This window comes from Chelonoidis abingdonii, chromosome 1 (assembly GCF_003597395.2).
Source record: "Chelonoidis abingdonii isolate Lonesome George chromosome 1, CheloAbing_2.0, whole genome shotgun sequence".
NCBI lineage: Eukaryota > Metazoa > Chordata > Testudines > Testudinidae > Chelonoidis > Chelonoidis abingdonii.
The window spans coordinates 152214998-152231912 of NC_133769.1; the positions used below are offsets into that span (position 1 = coordinate 152214998).

General features: G+C 49.2%; 2 protein-coding genes and 1 non-coding gene across 4 annotated transcripts in view; all 3 read right to left on the reverse strand.

Annotated features, from left to right (window-relative positions):
• Positions 1-977: 977 nt before the first annotated feature.
• On the reverse strand, positions 978-2263 carry C1H12orf57 (chromosome 1 C12orf57 homolog). The gene is made up of 3 exons (XM_032773912.2): positions 2119-2263; positions 1632-1808; positions 978-1331 (listed from the first exon to the last, which is right to left on the reverse strand). Exons 1-3 carry the CDS (start codon positions 2192-2194, stop codon positions 1183-1185), a joined length of 402 nt encoding a protein of 133 aa, XP_032629803.1. The 5' UTR covers positions 2195-2263; the 3' UTR covers positions 978-1182.
• A 322-nt stretch (positions 2264-2585) lies between these two features.
• Positions 2586-2646, reverse strand: LOC116821052 (U7 small nuclear RNA). The gene has a single exon (XR_004372811.1). It is a non-coding gene; the product is annotated as a U7 small nuclear RNA (small nuclear RNA).
• Positions 2647-9202: 6556 nt separating this feature from the next.
• The window catches only part of ATN1 (atrophin 1), a 72518-nt gene continuing 64805 nt past the window's right edge, over positions 9203-16915 (reverse strand). For both annotated transcript variants that reach the window (XM_075071249.1, XM_032773913.1), the window contains 5 exons: positions 14301-14523; positions 13451-14168; positions 11534-11677; positions 11006-11186; positions 9203-10344 (listed from right to left, as the gene is read on the reverse strand). In XM_075071249.1, coding sequence (XP_074927350.1) covers positions 10311-10344; positions 11006-11186; positions 11534-11677; positions 13451-14168; positions 14301-14523 — 1300 coding nt within the window. In that variant the 3' untranslated portion in view covers positions 9203-10310. The remainder of the gene's footprint in view (positions 10345-11005; positions 11187-11533; positions 11678-13450; positions 14169-14300; positions 14524-16915) is intronic.

The following is a 16915-nucleotide window of genomic DNA, read 5'->3' on the forward strand; positions in this document are numbered from 1 at the left end:
TTACTACAGCAATGCGAGGGTTCTCCCATCACTGCAGTAAATCCAGCACTAGGCTACCCACAGTACCAGAGAGGTGGTACCTAGGGTAACAGAAGAATTATTCCGTCAATCTACTGTTGCCTACACAGGGACTTGGGTCAGCTTAACTACATCAGTCAGGGGTGTCACATCCCTGAGCGATGTATCTGGGTCAATCTAATTTTCTACTGTAGCCCAACCCTGAGTTATAGAGTCCTTTACTCTCAAGAATTGTGCAGCTTCTTAGATTTCATGCCTCAATAATGTATTGTGCCCCTCATTTTGGGTCTTTGTCACACATTGGCCCTGTCTAGACTAGGAGAATAAACTGTGTTTAAGAATACTTTAGCCAACATCTTTTAACTTACACATTGTTAAACACTATCTTTTAAGATGACACAGTTTAACACCTTTAAAAACATGATACCTTGTGGTGATCAACCCTAGGATCCCGCTAACAGTGTTAAACACACCTAAACTAGTATAAACATGTGTTATTAAGTAGTCTGTGCTATCACATTTTTAAACACAACTTATTTTCCAAAACTAGACAGAGCCATTAAATCTGACGCCTGGGTCTTGGCAGGTTGAGAGATATACATGTAGCCCCACACCTACATGCCTGCTGTTCCAGTTCTGAACCCCCGTACTCTGCTGCCTCTCAGTGCTGGCCTACAGCACTCCCTGCTGGGCCTACAAGGTTGGATGTTTAGAAAATGTTAACTGGTTTCAAGCCTTTTACTTCCAGGCCTAAGATGTGTGGTATGAGGGATCATGATTTCTATGTCCTCTAATTTATCTCATGCAAGGTGCTGTCTCCTCAAGGTAGAGCCACAAGGATTACAGGGTTACCAGGAGGGGAGGAGATAACCAGAACTCCCTTCTTCCTTAAATTCCCATTTCCCAGGAAGCAGCAGTAGGATCCAGACTGGACAAAGACTCACTCAGAAACACAGGGCGACATTTTCAAAGCAGCTTTTATTCACAAGCACAAAAACCAAAGATGCACAAAGAAGCCAGTTGCTGCAGAGCTTCCAGGAAGCAGGTGGCTCTTCTGACCAATTGCAGCATACTGATGGTAATGGTGGAGAGCAGTCCTGGAATACTAGCCAAAAATTCTCACACACTGACCTTGACCAGGAAGGCCAGCAGAAGGTCCCAGTTTCAGGAGGCAGCCACACCCCCTGCCCCAGCCCCATGTGGGGGCAGTGTCATTGGAGGCAGGAACATGGCTTTTAGCTTCCCGGACATGTTTGCAATCTCTGGGTCCTGGGACTCATAAGATTTTATCAGTCTGGCAAATTTCAGGACCCCTAAGAGAGAGAAGGGGAAGAGAGAAAACAGCTCAGAACTACTAACTGTTGACACCAGATTCCCCAGATGGTAGGTTTACCAAGGATACCATCCTGTGGCCAGACAAAGGAGCTGCAGCCACAGGTAGAAAATCCTGCATATGGAACCAACAGCTAAACTGAAATTTTGCTTGCATTGCCCATTCCCCTAGGCCCAGGAGGCTGTATGCTCCCTGCCTCAGGAGGGACCCTCAAACACGAAGGGAGGAAAGGGAAACCTGCGGCAGCCCAGCTCTGCCTTCCCAACCAGGGCGAACCTACCTTCTCCATCATTACTGAAGCCATAGGCTTTGATCACATCCTGCTGGATCTGGGTGGCCACGGGCAGCAGGAACTGCAGCATCTTGCCCATATCATTGCAGGCGTTATCCCGGGCCTCCTCCATGCGCTGGGCATTCTCCGGGGAGCCGAAGGCCTTGATGACCTCGGCCAGGACCACTAGGGCAGAGGCACAGCAGTGAGAGCCCGACGCGGCGCCCAAGCCCCCCACCCCCGGGGGCGCTCGCTGCCGGGGGAGCCTAGGGCCGGGCAGGGGAGGAGTCGGGCCGCTCCTGGCCCCGGGGAGGGAGCAGGGGCAAGTGGGGGAGGGGGGCGGTGCTCCCCTCCGCCAGCCCCGGCGCGTCTCTCTGTGCACCGAGGGAGGTGCCGGGTATCGCGCGGCCCAGCGCTGCCGCCCCATTTTGCTGCGAGCCGAGACAAGTCCCGGGGGGGGCAGGGCGACTCCTGGGAGGCTCCAAGCCGCCCTCACCTTTGGCCTGCTCGGCGCTCAGCGAGCCCGGCGGGGCCTGGGCCGGAGCAGCCATGGGGCGCTGCAGGCTGGACATGGGGCAGGGGCGCAGCAGGCCCCGGCCAGGCCCATGGGCTCGGGCGGGCGGAGGAAGCCGAGAGAGAGAGCGAGTCTGCGCCGCTGCCGCCCCCCCGCGGCCTGACGTCTAGAGGCGGGGAGGAGTCACGGCTCGCGGGGGGAGACCGCTAGAGGCGCGGCCGGAGATGGGGAAGGGGGGGAATTGGTCCCGCCGCAGCGCTCCGCTTACAGGCAGGCCCTGCACGGCGGCCCGCAACCCCCCGCCGGCCCCCATTGGCTCTGCGCGACCGCCCGCCCCCCCTGCTGAGCGCCGCATGACCCGGGCCGCTCCCCCCCGCCCCATAACACCCCAAACCCGGAGCCCTGAAAGCCCCGCACCGCCCAGCCGCAATCTGACATTCACCGCGTGCAGAGGTTTCCTGGCACCCCAGGAAACCTGCTAGACAAATACTAAAAGAGCTGAAATCACTGAGCGCAGCCCCTCGAGCGCGGGTCCCCACCCGGCGTGTACAGCGCTACCGCTGAGGGTGACTTGCCAGCCGGGCAAGCAGCCCTCTTGGCGGCTTTGCACAGGGGGCTACAAAGGTGCCGGGAGCCCCAGTGCCCCGTGGTTCGTTTTCTGAGCCCCGCAAAACAGGGCTTTTTTGAACAAATGAGCGATATGTAGATGAGGTGCTTTCCTATTGGTGTAAATGACTATAAGCCACGCCCCTGGCCGCAATAGTGTGCGGAGAAGGGGAAGAAAGGCAGAAAGGGGGAGGAAGTAGTTGTGGAGCGCAGCTGCAGGCACCCAATGCTGGTGTTCAGAGTAGAGGGGAGCTCGGGAGAAGTGATAAGAGGCCTGGGTTGTGCACAGCAGTTAGCTAATTTATGTGCACCAGTAGTGCAAGTACAGTGGTATGCTCCAGTACGTTGTACAGGCAAGAGCTTTTTAGGGGGTAGGGGGTACCTGAGAGACTTGGGGCTAGCCCCCCTCAGGGTCCGGTGGGGCTGCGCTCTGCTCCTTCAAGGAGGAGAACAGGGTTAGGGAGAGGATTCATTCTTTTATATGAGTTTAACAGCACAGTGCATATTCTAAAAAGTTTAAACAAAGGCTTTGTTTAAGTTTCTTAGCAAATGTATTGTGCTGTTAAATTGATCAAGAGCCTTCAAGGGGTGGGGGACTGGGACAGAAGGTGTTTAAACAGGGTTTTTGATTCTGTGTCTGAATTATCTATGACATTCATACTGCATCACAACAAGTCCAAATCATTAGAGGAATGCCTCTGCTTGCGCTGACCAGAGGATGTTTGGATTTTGATTTCAGACCAGTTCTGCAGCCCGACTGGAATCAGGTGTTGTCCCCAGTGTACCTAGAATTCTTCTTTGCAGACAGACTAGTCTAACATGCATTTTGCTAAATGGAACTGGAGCAGGAAAACAAAGAAAACAAATGCCTCCTTTTCCAGCTTTGTGGGTGAGAGAACTATAAGTGAAGATTATAATGCCGGACACTGATTACCTTAAACCAGCTACCTCAGGAAAATGCCAAGAACTTTGCTGAAAGTATGTCCCTCATTTTAGCAACAGAGCTAAGATTTATCACACATCTGCCCACCTTTATTCCAATGATGACCCTTCTAATCCGACAGCGCAGGCATTGTCAGTTTAATCTAGAACAATTTATAAACTTGGAACCTAATCTCGTCAACTCAATCATTTGATCAATTCTACAGAAGACAATGGGACTATTTCCATGTCTGCAGGCCACTTTTGTGGTACGAGTTTCAGGAGTCTGTTCTGCTCCTATAAAGGAAGTTGAATCTCCCATTGAAATGCAATGTTTGGGTACAATATCTTAATACAGTTCAGGATACGGTTCTACTTTAAAATTGTCTTTTAATAAGTCATATATATGCGGAAATGGCTCCTCATCCAACTCCCATATTCCATATAAACAGACTGAAATACTACACATTTTGGGGGAAAGTGAGTAGTTAAGCATGTTGATGTTTGTATATACAAACACCCATTTCATCACTGTACTGGAAAATATAACTAAACTAAATTTTCTATGGAATTTGAAGAAAGTTTAACTGCCTCAAAATTTAACAGCCCACTGTGTTAATCAGTGTCAACCTGAAAAAAATTACATGCCTTCTAAGAGAAAAGAATCAGTCCACACTTACTAGAAAAAAATCCTTCCAACTGGTGTTCAGAAAAGTGTTAGAAGACTCATGAGCAGAAGGCGGAGAGGATACCCTCCCACATTATGACCAGCATAAAATAAAATAATAAAATCTCAAAGAGGCAGAGGTTCACAGATTTGCAAACCTAAAACCTGTGTTATGCTTTAAACCACTTCAGCACATACCAGGTTTATGAACATTAAAAAGGTAACTGCAAAGGCACACTGAAGCCCATTAATCTGAATGTGTGCCAGCCAGTATGCCTTCACTGACGAAAGGGTGCGGTCACACCTGAATAGCTAAAAATTAACCTTGCCCTTTTAAGTTAAACAAAGTCATGTCACTGGCTCCATCTCTGTTGTTACATAACAGATAACAGAACTCCAGTGGGGCATGGTGCTGGCACATAGGGTCTTAGGTACGTGGTGTGATTTTTCAGAATCTCTTTGGGAACAGGCATGTAGGCAGTAGCATAGCTAGCGGGGTGCAGGGGAAGCAGCTGCTTCCCCTCAGCACATTTTCAAAAAGCGGCGCCTGCAGGGCCGGCGCTGGCAGCAGCATGGCCGGAGGAGCCATGGGCAGTGGGGGCAGAGATGTGNAGGGGGCCGGCTCCTCTGCCATCATGTCCCACTCTCAGCGTGGCCCCAACATCGCCGCAGCCACCTCCTGCGGCGGCTCGGCTTGGCGGCCAAGCGCTCCCCGTCCCTTGCTAATGCGGTGGGCAGGGAGAGGCGAAAGGGCCCTTGCGCCTTTAAGACCACCTGGCTAGCGAGCCACGTGTGGAGTGCACCGAGTGCTGGGAGCACGCTGGGGATAGGCGGCAGCACAGAACGGAAGGTGAGCAGCGGGGGTCTGGTGCCGTGCACTGGCTGGTCCGGGCAAGGGGCTCCCCGGGGCCAGGCCCAGAGGTCAGGGGTACAGGCTGTGCTGTCTGGACGGGAGGCCCTGGCACGGTGCAGGAGCCTGGAGTAGGGGGGATGGGACTCCGTGGGTGGGGCAGGGTGGCGCAGCCCGGCGGGGGACACCTGGTCCTGCAGAGCATGCTGGGCAGGAGAGACTCTCCCGGGTCCATGGGGGGGGGTATCCACACCCCCGGGAAGCTGGCAGGAGTCCTGAGCCAGGCCCCAGGGTTAATCTGGGGGGAATGGGAGGAGCCAGGGGCATGGCCAGAGGAGAAGCCAAACGGGGCCTGGCCAGAGAAGGAGCCAAGGGATGGCGCCTTTTTTATGTTTGCTCCCCCTACACTTAGAACCTGGTTACGCCACTGCACGTAGGTGAAATAGCTGTAATATTAGCTACGTTTACTACATGTTTCCTCCTCTGGTAACGCCCACAAGGTATTTAACCAGCACATGAAGGGACAAGTCAAATTGAATGGCCCGTTAAGGAACACTTAGCTCACAGTGAACCCTGGAAAACACTTGTCTACCCTTAAAGTACTTTTTGTGAATGTTCTAACTCAGGGGTAGGCAACCTATGGCACGTGTGCCAAAGGGGGTATGCGAGCTGATTTTCAGTGGCACTCACACTGCCCAGGTCCTGGCCACCAGTCTGGGGGCTCTGCATTTTAATTTAATTTTAAATGAAGCTTCTTAAACATTTTAAAAATCTTGCTTACTTTACATACAACAATAGTTTAGATATATATTATAGACTTATAGAAAGAGACCTTCTAAAAACATTAAAATGTATTACCGGCCTGCAAAACCTTAAATTAGAGTGAATAAATGAAGACTTGGGACACCACTTCTGAAAGGTTGCTGACCCCTGTTCTAACTAGAATATGGGTGGGGGTGATGGACATGTAACTTGCCTGTGTGACTCCAAACACCGTCTTTCACAGTAAGAACATATTTCCCTTTATTTGGCACTTGGCAGAAGCTAAAAGGCCCTGGCCTGGAAACATTACCATTTTGCCTCTTTCCTGCTCCAGTCTCTGGACTATGAACATACACTAATGGGAACATTCTAACCAAGGGACTGAGGACTTGAAGGTAATCTGGAGCCTTCATATTTCCTTGATCCTTTGCAGATGGATTTATGAGTTGGATATGGTACAGAGACTGTTCTAGCCTCATTGATTGCTGATTTCTTTCTTGCAACGGACAAAGACCAGATGTCTGCTGGCTTTCTCACATGAGTCAGCAGCCTTTGATACCTGTGGTATAAGCAACATAGCCCTTGTTGAGTGATTTTGTTCTTTCCTCTCCAAAGGTCAAACTCCTTTTGATCTCAATGGGAATAGGATTTGGCCCCAAGAGATCAGAGAATGTGACTTTGATCAATTGCTTATCTGTCCAGAGAGAGTTTGCATGCATGTTCTGCCAGCAGGGCCGTCCTCACCCATACACCCAGTATGCAGCTGTGTAGGGCACCATGAAATTTGGGGCACCAAATTTCCTGGTGCCCTATGCAGCTGTGTGGTGCTCCAGCGGCCGGCCTGATCCCCCGGCTAGCTGAGCCGCCCAGGAAATCTGTCCCCACCCCTGCTCTGCCTCTATGGCCCACACTCCTGCTCCCCTCCAGCCCTGCCCCACTCCACCCCTTCCCCAAAGCCCTTGCTCTTGCTCCGCCCCCACTCCACCCCTTTCTCTCAAGACTGCAGCAGGGGTCAGGCCTCCCCTGCACTCACCAGGCAGCAGTAAGTGGAGCGACCCAGCCCCAGCCCACTCCACACCACTGCCTTCCAGCGATGCTGCTGGTTAGTGCTGGGGGGTGGTGCCCCCTTACCCCCCAAGCTCCAAGGCTGGGAGCCAGGGGAGCAGAGTGGAGCAGGCTGGGGCCAGGTTTCTCCACTTCCTGCTGCCTTGTGAGTGCAGGGTTGGGCCTGCCCTGCACACATGGGGCGGCGGGAAGTGGAGTGACCAGGCCTCAACCCGCTCCCCTCCGCCGGCTCGTGCTGGGGAGTGGCTCCCCCGCCCCCCATGGAGGCCTGCGTAGGGCACCAAAATGGCTAGGGACGGCCCTGTCTGCCAGGCTCATTTTGATTGCCCCTCCTGTACGTCATGCTGAGAAAAATAATAAAACAATTTGGGCTGTAGTTCTATCAAGATGTACATAGCACACACAGTTCTATGCCTTTTTTCCATCAAGCCCAGATGCTTTCTTAGTGCCTGCGGGAGAGCAATACTTAAGATACAATTCTGAAAGCTGGCAGAAGCTTAGTTTAGGGGAAGCTTACTTCGGACATAAGGGAGGCACTGTTAGTGTGTTAAGGGAAAGTGGGGTGATTGTCCTTCCTATCCTTTCACTGAAGAAGTTTTAAGAAGTTTGCAATTTGGAGTGCTGCTGGATCCTCAATGACACCTGGAAGAACAGGTGGCACCAGGGGCCCAAAGCATCATTTTAGATAGGTAAGGGGGGTGTCGGAGGGGATGGGGAGAGCATGAGGGCCCCAGGCTGGGGACGGGGAGGAGTCACATGAAGGGTCATGTGCCCTCTCGTGTCCCTGCCATGAGTGCAGTACTGGCAAGAAATGATTTCTGTTGGCACCACTGCTCTGCACGCTCACAGCAATGAGGTGTGGCGGTGATGCCCCTCAGCTCCTGGACATGCCCATCTCCCCCATAACCCAGGTTGGCATTAGGGGGTACTGGACTACAGGAAGTACAGTAGAACCTCAGAATTACAAACTGACCGGTCAATCACACACCTTATTTGGAATCGGAAATATGCAATCACGCAACAGCAGAGTCAGCCCCTCCCCCAAAAAGCAAGTACAGTAGTGTTAAAAATATGCTACTAAAAATAAAGGGAAAGTTAAAAAAAAAAACTTTAACAAAGAAGGAAACTGTTTCTGTGCTTTTCATTTATATTTAGATAGTTAAAAGCAGCATTTTTCTTCTGCAAAGTTTCAAAGCTGTAATTAGTTAATGTTCAGTTGTAAATTTTTGAAAGAATCATAATGTTTTGTTCAGAGTTATGTACGTTTCAGTTACGAACAAACTCCACTCCTGAGGTGTTCACAAGTCTGAGGTTCTACTGTACTGCTCATACCCCCAACACACTGCATCTGCCAGTACCCCAACCTCATGTTAGGGGGCACTATTCTACCCTTCATACTCTGGACATTCACTTTCTCCCCTCCCCCAACTTGGTGTACAGGCTACTGTGCTCCAGGAGGTGCCACTCTTCATATATTGCCCCATCTCCTAGCAGACTGGAGTAAAGGGGGCCTTCTGCTATTAGGGGCAGTGTTGTTCACCATGCTCTGGCCCTGCCTCTTGTTCCCCCTCCTCTGTTTTGCCACTGGGAGGTGCAGGGCTACTGGAGGTATTGCCCTTCATATTCTGGCTATGCCTCAGATTTCCACAGTTCTCTAATACTAGGGGTACTTGACTGATGGAGTGTTGGCCTTTGTTCCCTCGTCATCTCCATCTCCTCCACACAACCTGGCACTAGGTGCTGCTAAAAGTGTCACCTTTTTTTCATATCATGCACAGGACCCTTATCTCAACACCCCAGCTAGCAGTCAGAGGTGCTGTGTTCTCAGAGAAGCTGCCCTTCATATTTTGCATGTCAAATCTCTCTATACCCCCAACTTGCCCCCCCATTGGGGGCCCTATCTCAGAGGTATCACCCTTCATGACTTGGCCACATCCCATCTCCCTATACCCCATCCTGGAGCTAGGGCCACTGCATCTGGGGGACCATGCTCCATTTTCACACACTGCAGTGCAGTGTGCTGTTTGTCACATCCTCTTACTCCCAGCTCCTTTGAAATGAACACAAGAAAGTCAGTTTCTGGAAGGGTTTTTTGTTTGGTTGCTTTTCTTTTTTAAGAGCTTCATATATATATTTATATATATATAAATTATTAGAACGCATGTTGAGGGCTGGGAACAGTGGGGGACTTTGGGTATTTTTCCATAGCTTTTTTTAATGTTTGAAGTAAATATATATATGAGGACAGATCGAGATATACAACCGTGAGATCAGACACACACGCACACACACACACGGATTGGAGAGTCACAAATTGCTACACAAAACCGCCACATCTAATGGGATGCGCATGAGTTAAAGTACATCAATTGGAATGGGTGAAGGGAAAGGGGCAGCCACCGTCTTGAAAACAGTCCCAGGATATCCTGTGTCTCTTGACCACCTCAACCCTCCCAAGTGGGCTGGGAGGGAGAGGGGCTATTACCATCTCAAAAACAATCCCATGGTGCTTTGCACCTTCTGGCAATGTCTGTTCCCTCAAGGTGGGAGAAAATACAGCCACCTTCTTGAAAACAGTCCCATGGTGCTTTGCACCTCATGGCCAGGCCCAGTCCCTCAAGAGTAGTGTGGGAAAGTCACAGTGTCCATTCTGAAGAATTCCAGTGGTGCTTGCGTCTCTTTGCCACCGTCACTCCTGAAAGGGTTTGGAGTGTGGGAAGCAGCATTGCCCATTTTTGGAAAGTCCCATGATGCCTTCCACTTCTAAGCCATATCTTACATTAAACTAGGGGGGGAGGCAGGGCAGAAGGAAAAGCAATTCCACCAGGGTTTGAGTGTCTGCCTCTTGGCCATGTCTGCTCACTCAAAGAAGCAGAAGGGGCTGCTGCCCTATGGAGAAAAGTCTCAAGACGCTTTCCACCATTTTTTTTTTAAATTGTATAAAATAACTTTTAAAAGTGAAGCTGGAGCAGCAGCCATTTTGAATCCCCATGATTCTTTGTACCACCAGCTCTTTGCAACACCAACTTTGTCTCTTTCAGTGCCCCTTTCAAAGTCCAGCCAGTGCTCCAAGCTCTTTGTTGGTTTTACTTCCTTCCTCTCTTCTCTCCTCTCCCTTCCCCGCCTTTGCTCCCAGGGTGGCCATCTTGTTTTCTCCACCCTTTCTTGTCTTGCACGGTGCTGAGTAGGATCAAGATATATCACTCTACAGCTTCCCCTCCCCCAGGATTTGGTTGGTTGGTTGGTTGGTTGCTCCTCTGGAGAGGGAGACATGATGATGTCATTCTGAGGGTTGGGGTCCATTTAAAGGGGTTTGTCACTTTCTTTCTTCAGGTGACTAGGAGGCAAGGCAATAGGAGAATGAAGGGAAAAGATGGAGAGAGAGAGAGAGAGAGGATTTAATATTGTGAATTCTATTTATTCATTTATTCAAGTCAATTTAGTCCCTGATAAAATTGCTGGCTCAGTAACTGAATCCTTGGTAAATCCCCAGAGCAGTACAACCCAGTCACTTCCAAACACACACATACTGCTCCCCTGCCAATGTGGTCTCCCCGTCCTGGAGACGGCCCTCACAGAGGAGAGGGGGAATCCAGCTCTGTGACCCTTTCAGTCCTCTGACAATAAGGAGATCAGTTAGTAGAGCCAATTGTGCTGCCAGCTTTTGTGAAGCAGGCATTTGCCCCTCCTAAGAACAGGGCTGAGACCTCACATACTCATTTAGCATGAGGGCCATGGAACAGCCACCAGATGTGAATGACTTTCAATTGCTACCAACCTGGGGCCATAGTGGAACTGGTGCACCCTAGAAGCAAAAGACTCCATATTCCAGTCCCCACAAACCTGGGATCTGATTGGACTTGGTACCTTGAGGCAAAGTACCTCCTATCCCATTCCCTCATCCCATTAGTTCCCCCATCCTGGGCCCAGATTTGAACCAGTGGCCTACAGGCAAAAAGTTTTATATCCCACTTTCCCGAGCAGTGGTTTCTACACACCTGTAATAATCCTCCTGTGTAGGGAGTGGCACTCCATGCAGAGGGTGATGGGCGTGAAGCCATTGCTGCTGCTCCAGAGCCAGACGCTGCAGCTCTGCTGACTGTGCATGCATGGCCTGGAGCTGATGAGCTGCGGACATGGGAGCAGAGAGGGATCCCGGCAAGTCCCTGTAGGGGGCAGCTTCAACCAAAGAAAAGAAAAAGAACACATCATGTCATCTTATCAGCCCCATCATCATCCACTTCTCCCTGACTCAATCATGCCTCACTAGTAGAGCTCCATTGATGCTGCTCAATCCAGACCTATTGCACCTCCCAGTCCAGTATTCCAACCCTGGGTTCTCCTCTCACAGCTCTGCCACTGTCTTTCAGTCCTGACCTGTTAGTACCCTGATTTGCCAGTCCTGGTGCTACACCACCCCACAGCTATTAATGCACTTCAGTCTCTCACAGTTATCTCAGTTCTTCTCCTTCTAGCTGTGTTGATGCCCTTCAGTCCTGTCCCACAGCTCCCATTAGTGTTCTTACCGAAAAGTTGGTGGCGCAGCACCTCATTCTCATGTAGTGGGTGAGGAAGGAGTGGGTTGGGGATGGTACCAGCTGGGTATGGGATCCGAGTGAGATGCGACCCCGAGGCCAATGGGTCAATAAGGGGGTGAACAGAGGCTGAGGCTGGGGAGAGAAGATATTCATAGGTACTCTGTGCTATGGAAGTAGGGGAAGAAAGTGAGGAACAAAGGGGGAGGGAGAGAGTGACACACACAGCCAGATTGTTCTGTACTAGGGGCACAACCATTGCAAGGTCAGCTGATGCAGCTAATCACTTTTAGTCCCATTTGTTTCTGTATTTGTTCCTTGTATCCATGCTAGCACACGGAAAATTGTTCTGCAAGACCACACGCAATGCCCTCCTCTGCAACCATCACCGGAGCTTGGCATTTGGGCCCTTCCAGTACCCTCCAGTTCCAGGCACAGCCCTCTGGGGCAGATGTGCAGCAAAGGCATGAGGCCACATATTGCATGCACAAAATAAAGCCCATATGCTGCATGGGCTACATTTCAAAAAAGTGTCCATTCATTTTGGGTGCCTCTAGTTTTGGATGCCCAACATGCAGGCGAACCAATTTGCAAGTACTTTGTACTGCAGCAGCATATTACTATTTAGTATGGCAGCTGCTTCTTCTGGATGGACATATCATTATGCGGTATTAAATGCTGGAATGCTGGTAGGAGGTGCATCAGTAAAAGGGGAGTAATGGATACTGGTTTGCTCCTGTTATCATTTTGATTGGTTCTAACGGCTTTGAATGGGGCCATCTGTGGATCGGCGCTGGGGCACAGATCTACACAAACCATCCAGGTGCCTACACAGTCACCAGGTTCCCAACAGATTGGTATGGCTGGCACTGCTGCTTTTGAGTGCTCAAGGGGATATGGTGCTTCCTCTCTTTGGTACAATTATTTTCTACTATTGGGTAGCTGAGGTTTGTTTTCTTGGAGTTTGTCACTGCTGAACTACTTCTTTTCCTTGTTTCTCTTTAGGATGCTAAGATATAAATGCCCAGGACTCAACTCTGATGGGAGGACATCCCTCCAGGTCTCTCTGTGTAGCCCAGCCATCAAACTTCCCCTACGCCCACCCCCAGCACCTCATCTCCCAACTTAGGCAGTAAGAGACATCAGGAGATGAACAGAGAGCTCGGAATTCTTTGTGCATAGGGGTGTGTCTGTATCTATAGTTATTAGTGCCCCTGGTTTCACTTTTTCAGATCAAGGAGTCTGGGAGCTGCAGCCAAGACACTGCCCACATCAGCATCCAGTAAGATAAGAGCAGTTATGTGATGCTGTGTGTGCCCGCTAGCCTCTCTCTGGTGTGCTTGCATTTTCACGAGCTGAAACACATTGGTCCAAAAGGATAAAAACTTAAAACAAAATGTGTAAAATGTTCTACGCTATTAAACAGCAATACTTAAACAAATGAAATAAAACTGCACTTGGAAGAGGCCTCTGTGCCTCTAATAAGATGGAGTTAGGGGGGCTGGGCTGAGCCAAGACTAGCCAAGCTTCTTAGGCCTATCCAGAATGAGGTGGAGGAGCTGAGACTACTTGAGTACAGCTCTACATGAGTCTAGTGGATGGAGAGCTTCCCATCTGGTCCCACCAGTGCTTGGGACTGTAATTGAGCTGGGCATAAGCATTGAAGGACTGCGCTAAAGGGCCAAGATAGCCCGTGCAGTGTCGCTGGCTGCGCCTTCCTTCTACACTAGCACTGAACATGTGCAGACTGAGGTGATTCTAAGGCTTGCTCAGAAGCTAGAACCAGAGCTGGAAGCACCTAAATTTTCTCATGTAGACAAGAGTTACAGTATGAAAATGAGACAACCTACAGAGGGAAAGAGCATTGGAGGCTGGGGATCCCACTCTGAGCCCTCGCACTCCCCTCACCTGCATGAATGGCATCCTGTTGGTGCAGATGGAGATGGGAGTGGATGTGTGAGTGCTGGTGATGATGGGGCGTCACATTGAGCATCTGCAGTCGAGCCAGGGGGTCGTTGCTCAGGGCAGCTACCCGCTCTGCATGTTGCCGCTCAGCCGCCAGTCGCTCAGCATATGACATATCAGGACGCAGAGCTGGGCCGGTGGCAAGTGCCAGCCGCTCCCGCTCCAGGTGGCCCAGCCCTGGATGGAAGGGGAAAGCAGGGTGCAGGCCAGGGGCTGCTTGCAAAGCCAGCCCTCCATGGCGCGGGAAAGGATCCATGGCAGCAGCAGACACAGCATGGAGCTGCTCCAACTCAGCCGGCTTGACTTCAAAACCAGGCTTGAGACGCTCCCGCAGGTCCCGGTCCCTCAGGTCTCGTTCCCGGGCCTCCCGTTCCCTCAGCTCCCGTTCCCGTGTGGCTGGATCACTGCTGTAGATGGCTGGCACATTATAGCCCAGCAGACCAGGGTCAACAGCACCCAGTGGCACATAGAAGGGGTGATTGCGGTTGCTGGGGGACATGACATGGGGCCGGGCATACTCGCTGAGCGTGCGCAAAGCTGGAGTGTCGGGGCCCAGGTACGGCGGGACGGTAGCCACGGCACTGCCTTGCTCAAAGGATGGACGGTGAGCGACAGGGCCGAGAGACGAGCACTCCACTGGCCGGCCCTCCTGAGCCATCTTCTGCAAGAGAGCAGAGAAGCTTTTCAGTGTCAGAGGCTAACAAGAGCCTCCCCCAGCAGGGGTCACTGTGATCCCTAAACATCACCCCTTGCTCAGCCCCATTCTCCCCAATGGGGTCACTGCAACACCTACCACACTTCTCTCCAATTCTCTCTCCTTTTCTCTCTCTCTCTCCTTCTCCCTCTCCCGCTCCCTCTCCCGCTCCTTCTCCTCCCGGGCCTTCTGTTCAGCCTCCCTGCGGACCTTCTCTACTAGATCCGCCCGTTTCTTGGCAAGTTTGGAGCCATCCAGGGGCACGAAGTAAAGGTCTGTACGGGAGCAGGAGTTGAAGCCACGATCTAGGTGTTTGTTGAACCTGTGGAGAAGAACAGAGGCACAAGTGTCAGAGTGTAAGAGAGATGGAGGACTAGGGGAATAGTGAGGACTGGCACAAGCCTGGAAATGTATCAAGGAAGGTGGAGGGTGTGCAGGGATCTTGGAGCCAGTAAGGGCTGTGAAAAGCAGCTGTGCCCCACACACCTGATACACCCCTTCCCTTGCTGTGTCTCGCCCCAGCAGTCCCCTCTGTGCAGGGTGACTGACTACTCATCCCTTATTTTAAGGGACTATCCCTAGACTTCCTTATTTCATTAATTTGTCGTATCAGTAAGGACAGGCTGAATCAACCTTAGCAGAGCAGCTTCAAAGTAACTGTTGATTAGACCCTGTTTTCAATGTAGAATTCAGCCTGAAGAAGCCTAATCTTTTAAGTAGGGCTGTCGATTAACCATAGTTAACTCATGCTATTCTTGCAAACAAATTAATTGCAATTAAAAAAATTAATGTGATTAATTGCAGTTTTAATTGCGCTGTTAAACAATAGAATACCAATTGAAATTTATTAAATATTTTGGATGTTTTTCTACATTTTCATTTATATTGTATTCTGTGTTGTAACTGAAATCAAAGCATATATTATTTTTAACACAAATATTTGCACTGTAAATATGATAAACAAAACAAACAGTATTTTTCAATTCACCTCATACAAGTACACCTCTACCCCGATATAATGCTGTCCTCGGGAGCCAAAAAATCTTACCGTGTTATAGGTGAAACCGCATTATATCAAACCTCCTTTGATCCACCAGAGTGCGCAGCCCTGCCCTCCTGGAGCTTCGCTTTACTGCGTTATATCTGAATTCATATTATATCGGGTCGCGTTATATCGAGGTAGAGGTGTACTGTAGTACAATCTCTTTATTGTGAAAGTGCAACTTACAAATGTAGATTTTTGTTTGTTAACATCACTGCACTCAAAAACAAAACAATGTAAAACTTCAGAGCCTACAAGTCCACTCAGTTCTACTTCTTGTTCAGCCAACGCTAAGACAAACAAGTTTGTTTACATTTACAGAAGATAATGGTGCCCTCTTCTTATTTACAATGTTCACTGGAAAGTGAGGAACAGGCATTGCATGGCACTTTTGTAGCTGGCATTGCAAGAGATATGCTAAACATTCCTATGCCCTTCATGCTTTGGCCACCATTCCAGAGGCCATGGTTCCACACTGATGACGCTCATTAAAAAAATAAAGAGTTAATTAAGCTTGTGCCTGAACTCCTTGGCGGAGAATTGTATGTCTCCTGCTCAGTGTTTTACCTGCTTTCTGCCATATATTTCATGTTATAGCAGTCTCGGATGATGACCCCACATGTTGTTGATTTTAAGTACACTTTCACTGCACATTTGACAAAACAGAAGGTATCAATGTGAGATTGCTTAAGATGGCTACAGCACTCGACCCAAGGTTTAAGAATCTGTAATGCCTTCCAAAATCTGATTGGGACGGGGTATGGAGCATTCTTTCAGAAGTCTTAAAAGAACAACACTCCAATGTGAAAACTACAGAACCCGAACCACCCAAAAAGAAAAGCAACCTTCTGCTGGTGGCATGTGACACAGATGATGAAAATGAACATGCATGGATCTGCACTGCTTTGGATCTTAATCAAGCAGAACCCATCGTCAGCATGGATGCATGTGCTCTGGAATGGTGGTTGAAGCATGAAGGGACATGTGAATCTTTAGCAAATCAGGCAGGTAAATATCTTGCAACACCAGCTACAACATTGCCATTCAAACGTCTGTTCTCACTTTCAGGTAACATTGTAAACAAGAAGCGGGCAGCATTATCACCTGCAAATGTAAACAAACTTGTTTGTCAGCGACAAGCTGAACTAGAAGTAGGACTGAGTGGACTTGCAGACTCTAAAATTTTACATTTGTTTTATTTTTGAATGCAGGTTATTTTGTACATAAGTCTACATTTGTAAGTTCAATTTTCATGATAAAGAGATTGCACTACAGTGCTTGTATTAGTATTTTTTATTTCACCTATTTCTTTTGTTTTTTACTGTGTAAATATTTGTAATAATATAATATAATATAATAATATAAAGTGAGTGCTGTATACTTTGTATTGTGTTCTAATTGAAATCAATATATTTAAAATGTAGAAAACATCCAAAAATATTTAAATAAATGGTATTCTATTATTGTTTAACAGTGCGATTAATCGTGTGCTTAATTGTGATTAATTTCTTTAATTCCTTGACAGCCCTACTTTTAAGAAAAACTAACCACAAAGCTCAAAATAAAAATTCTCTTTTGGTATTGTCTTAAGACTGCATTGAACTGTGCACCTGAAATAAAAATCTTGGATGTGGCTTCATGTCTGAGACTTTGTTGTTAAAACATACTAAAT

What these genes read in the sequence shown, in the direction of transcription:
- C1H12orf57 (XM_032773912.2), bottom strand. Translation starts at nt 2,194, where the DNA reads ATGTCCAGCCTGCAGCGCCCCATGGCTGCTCCGGCCCAGGCCCCGCCG. An exon ending in GAGCGCCGAGCAGGCCAAAG is followed by an intron (nt 1,809 to 2,118) that starts GTGAGGGCGGCT and finishes CCTCTGCCCTAG; the next exon opens with TGGTCCTGGCCGAGGTCATC. An exon ending in CTTCAGTAATGATGGAGAAG is followed by an intron (nt 1,332 to 1,631) that starts GTAGGTTCGCCC and finishes TCTCTCTCTTAG; the next exon opens with GGGTCCTGAAATTTGCCAGA.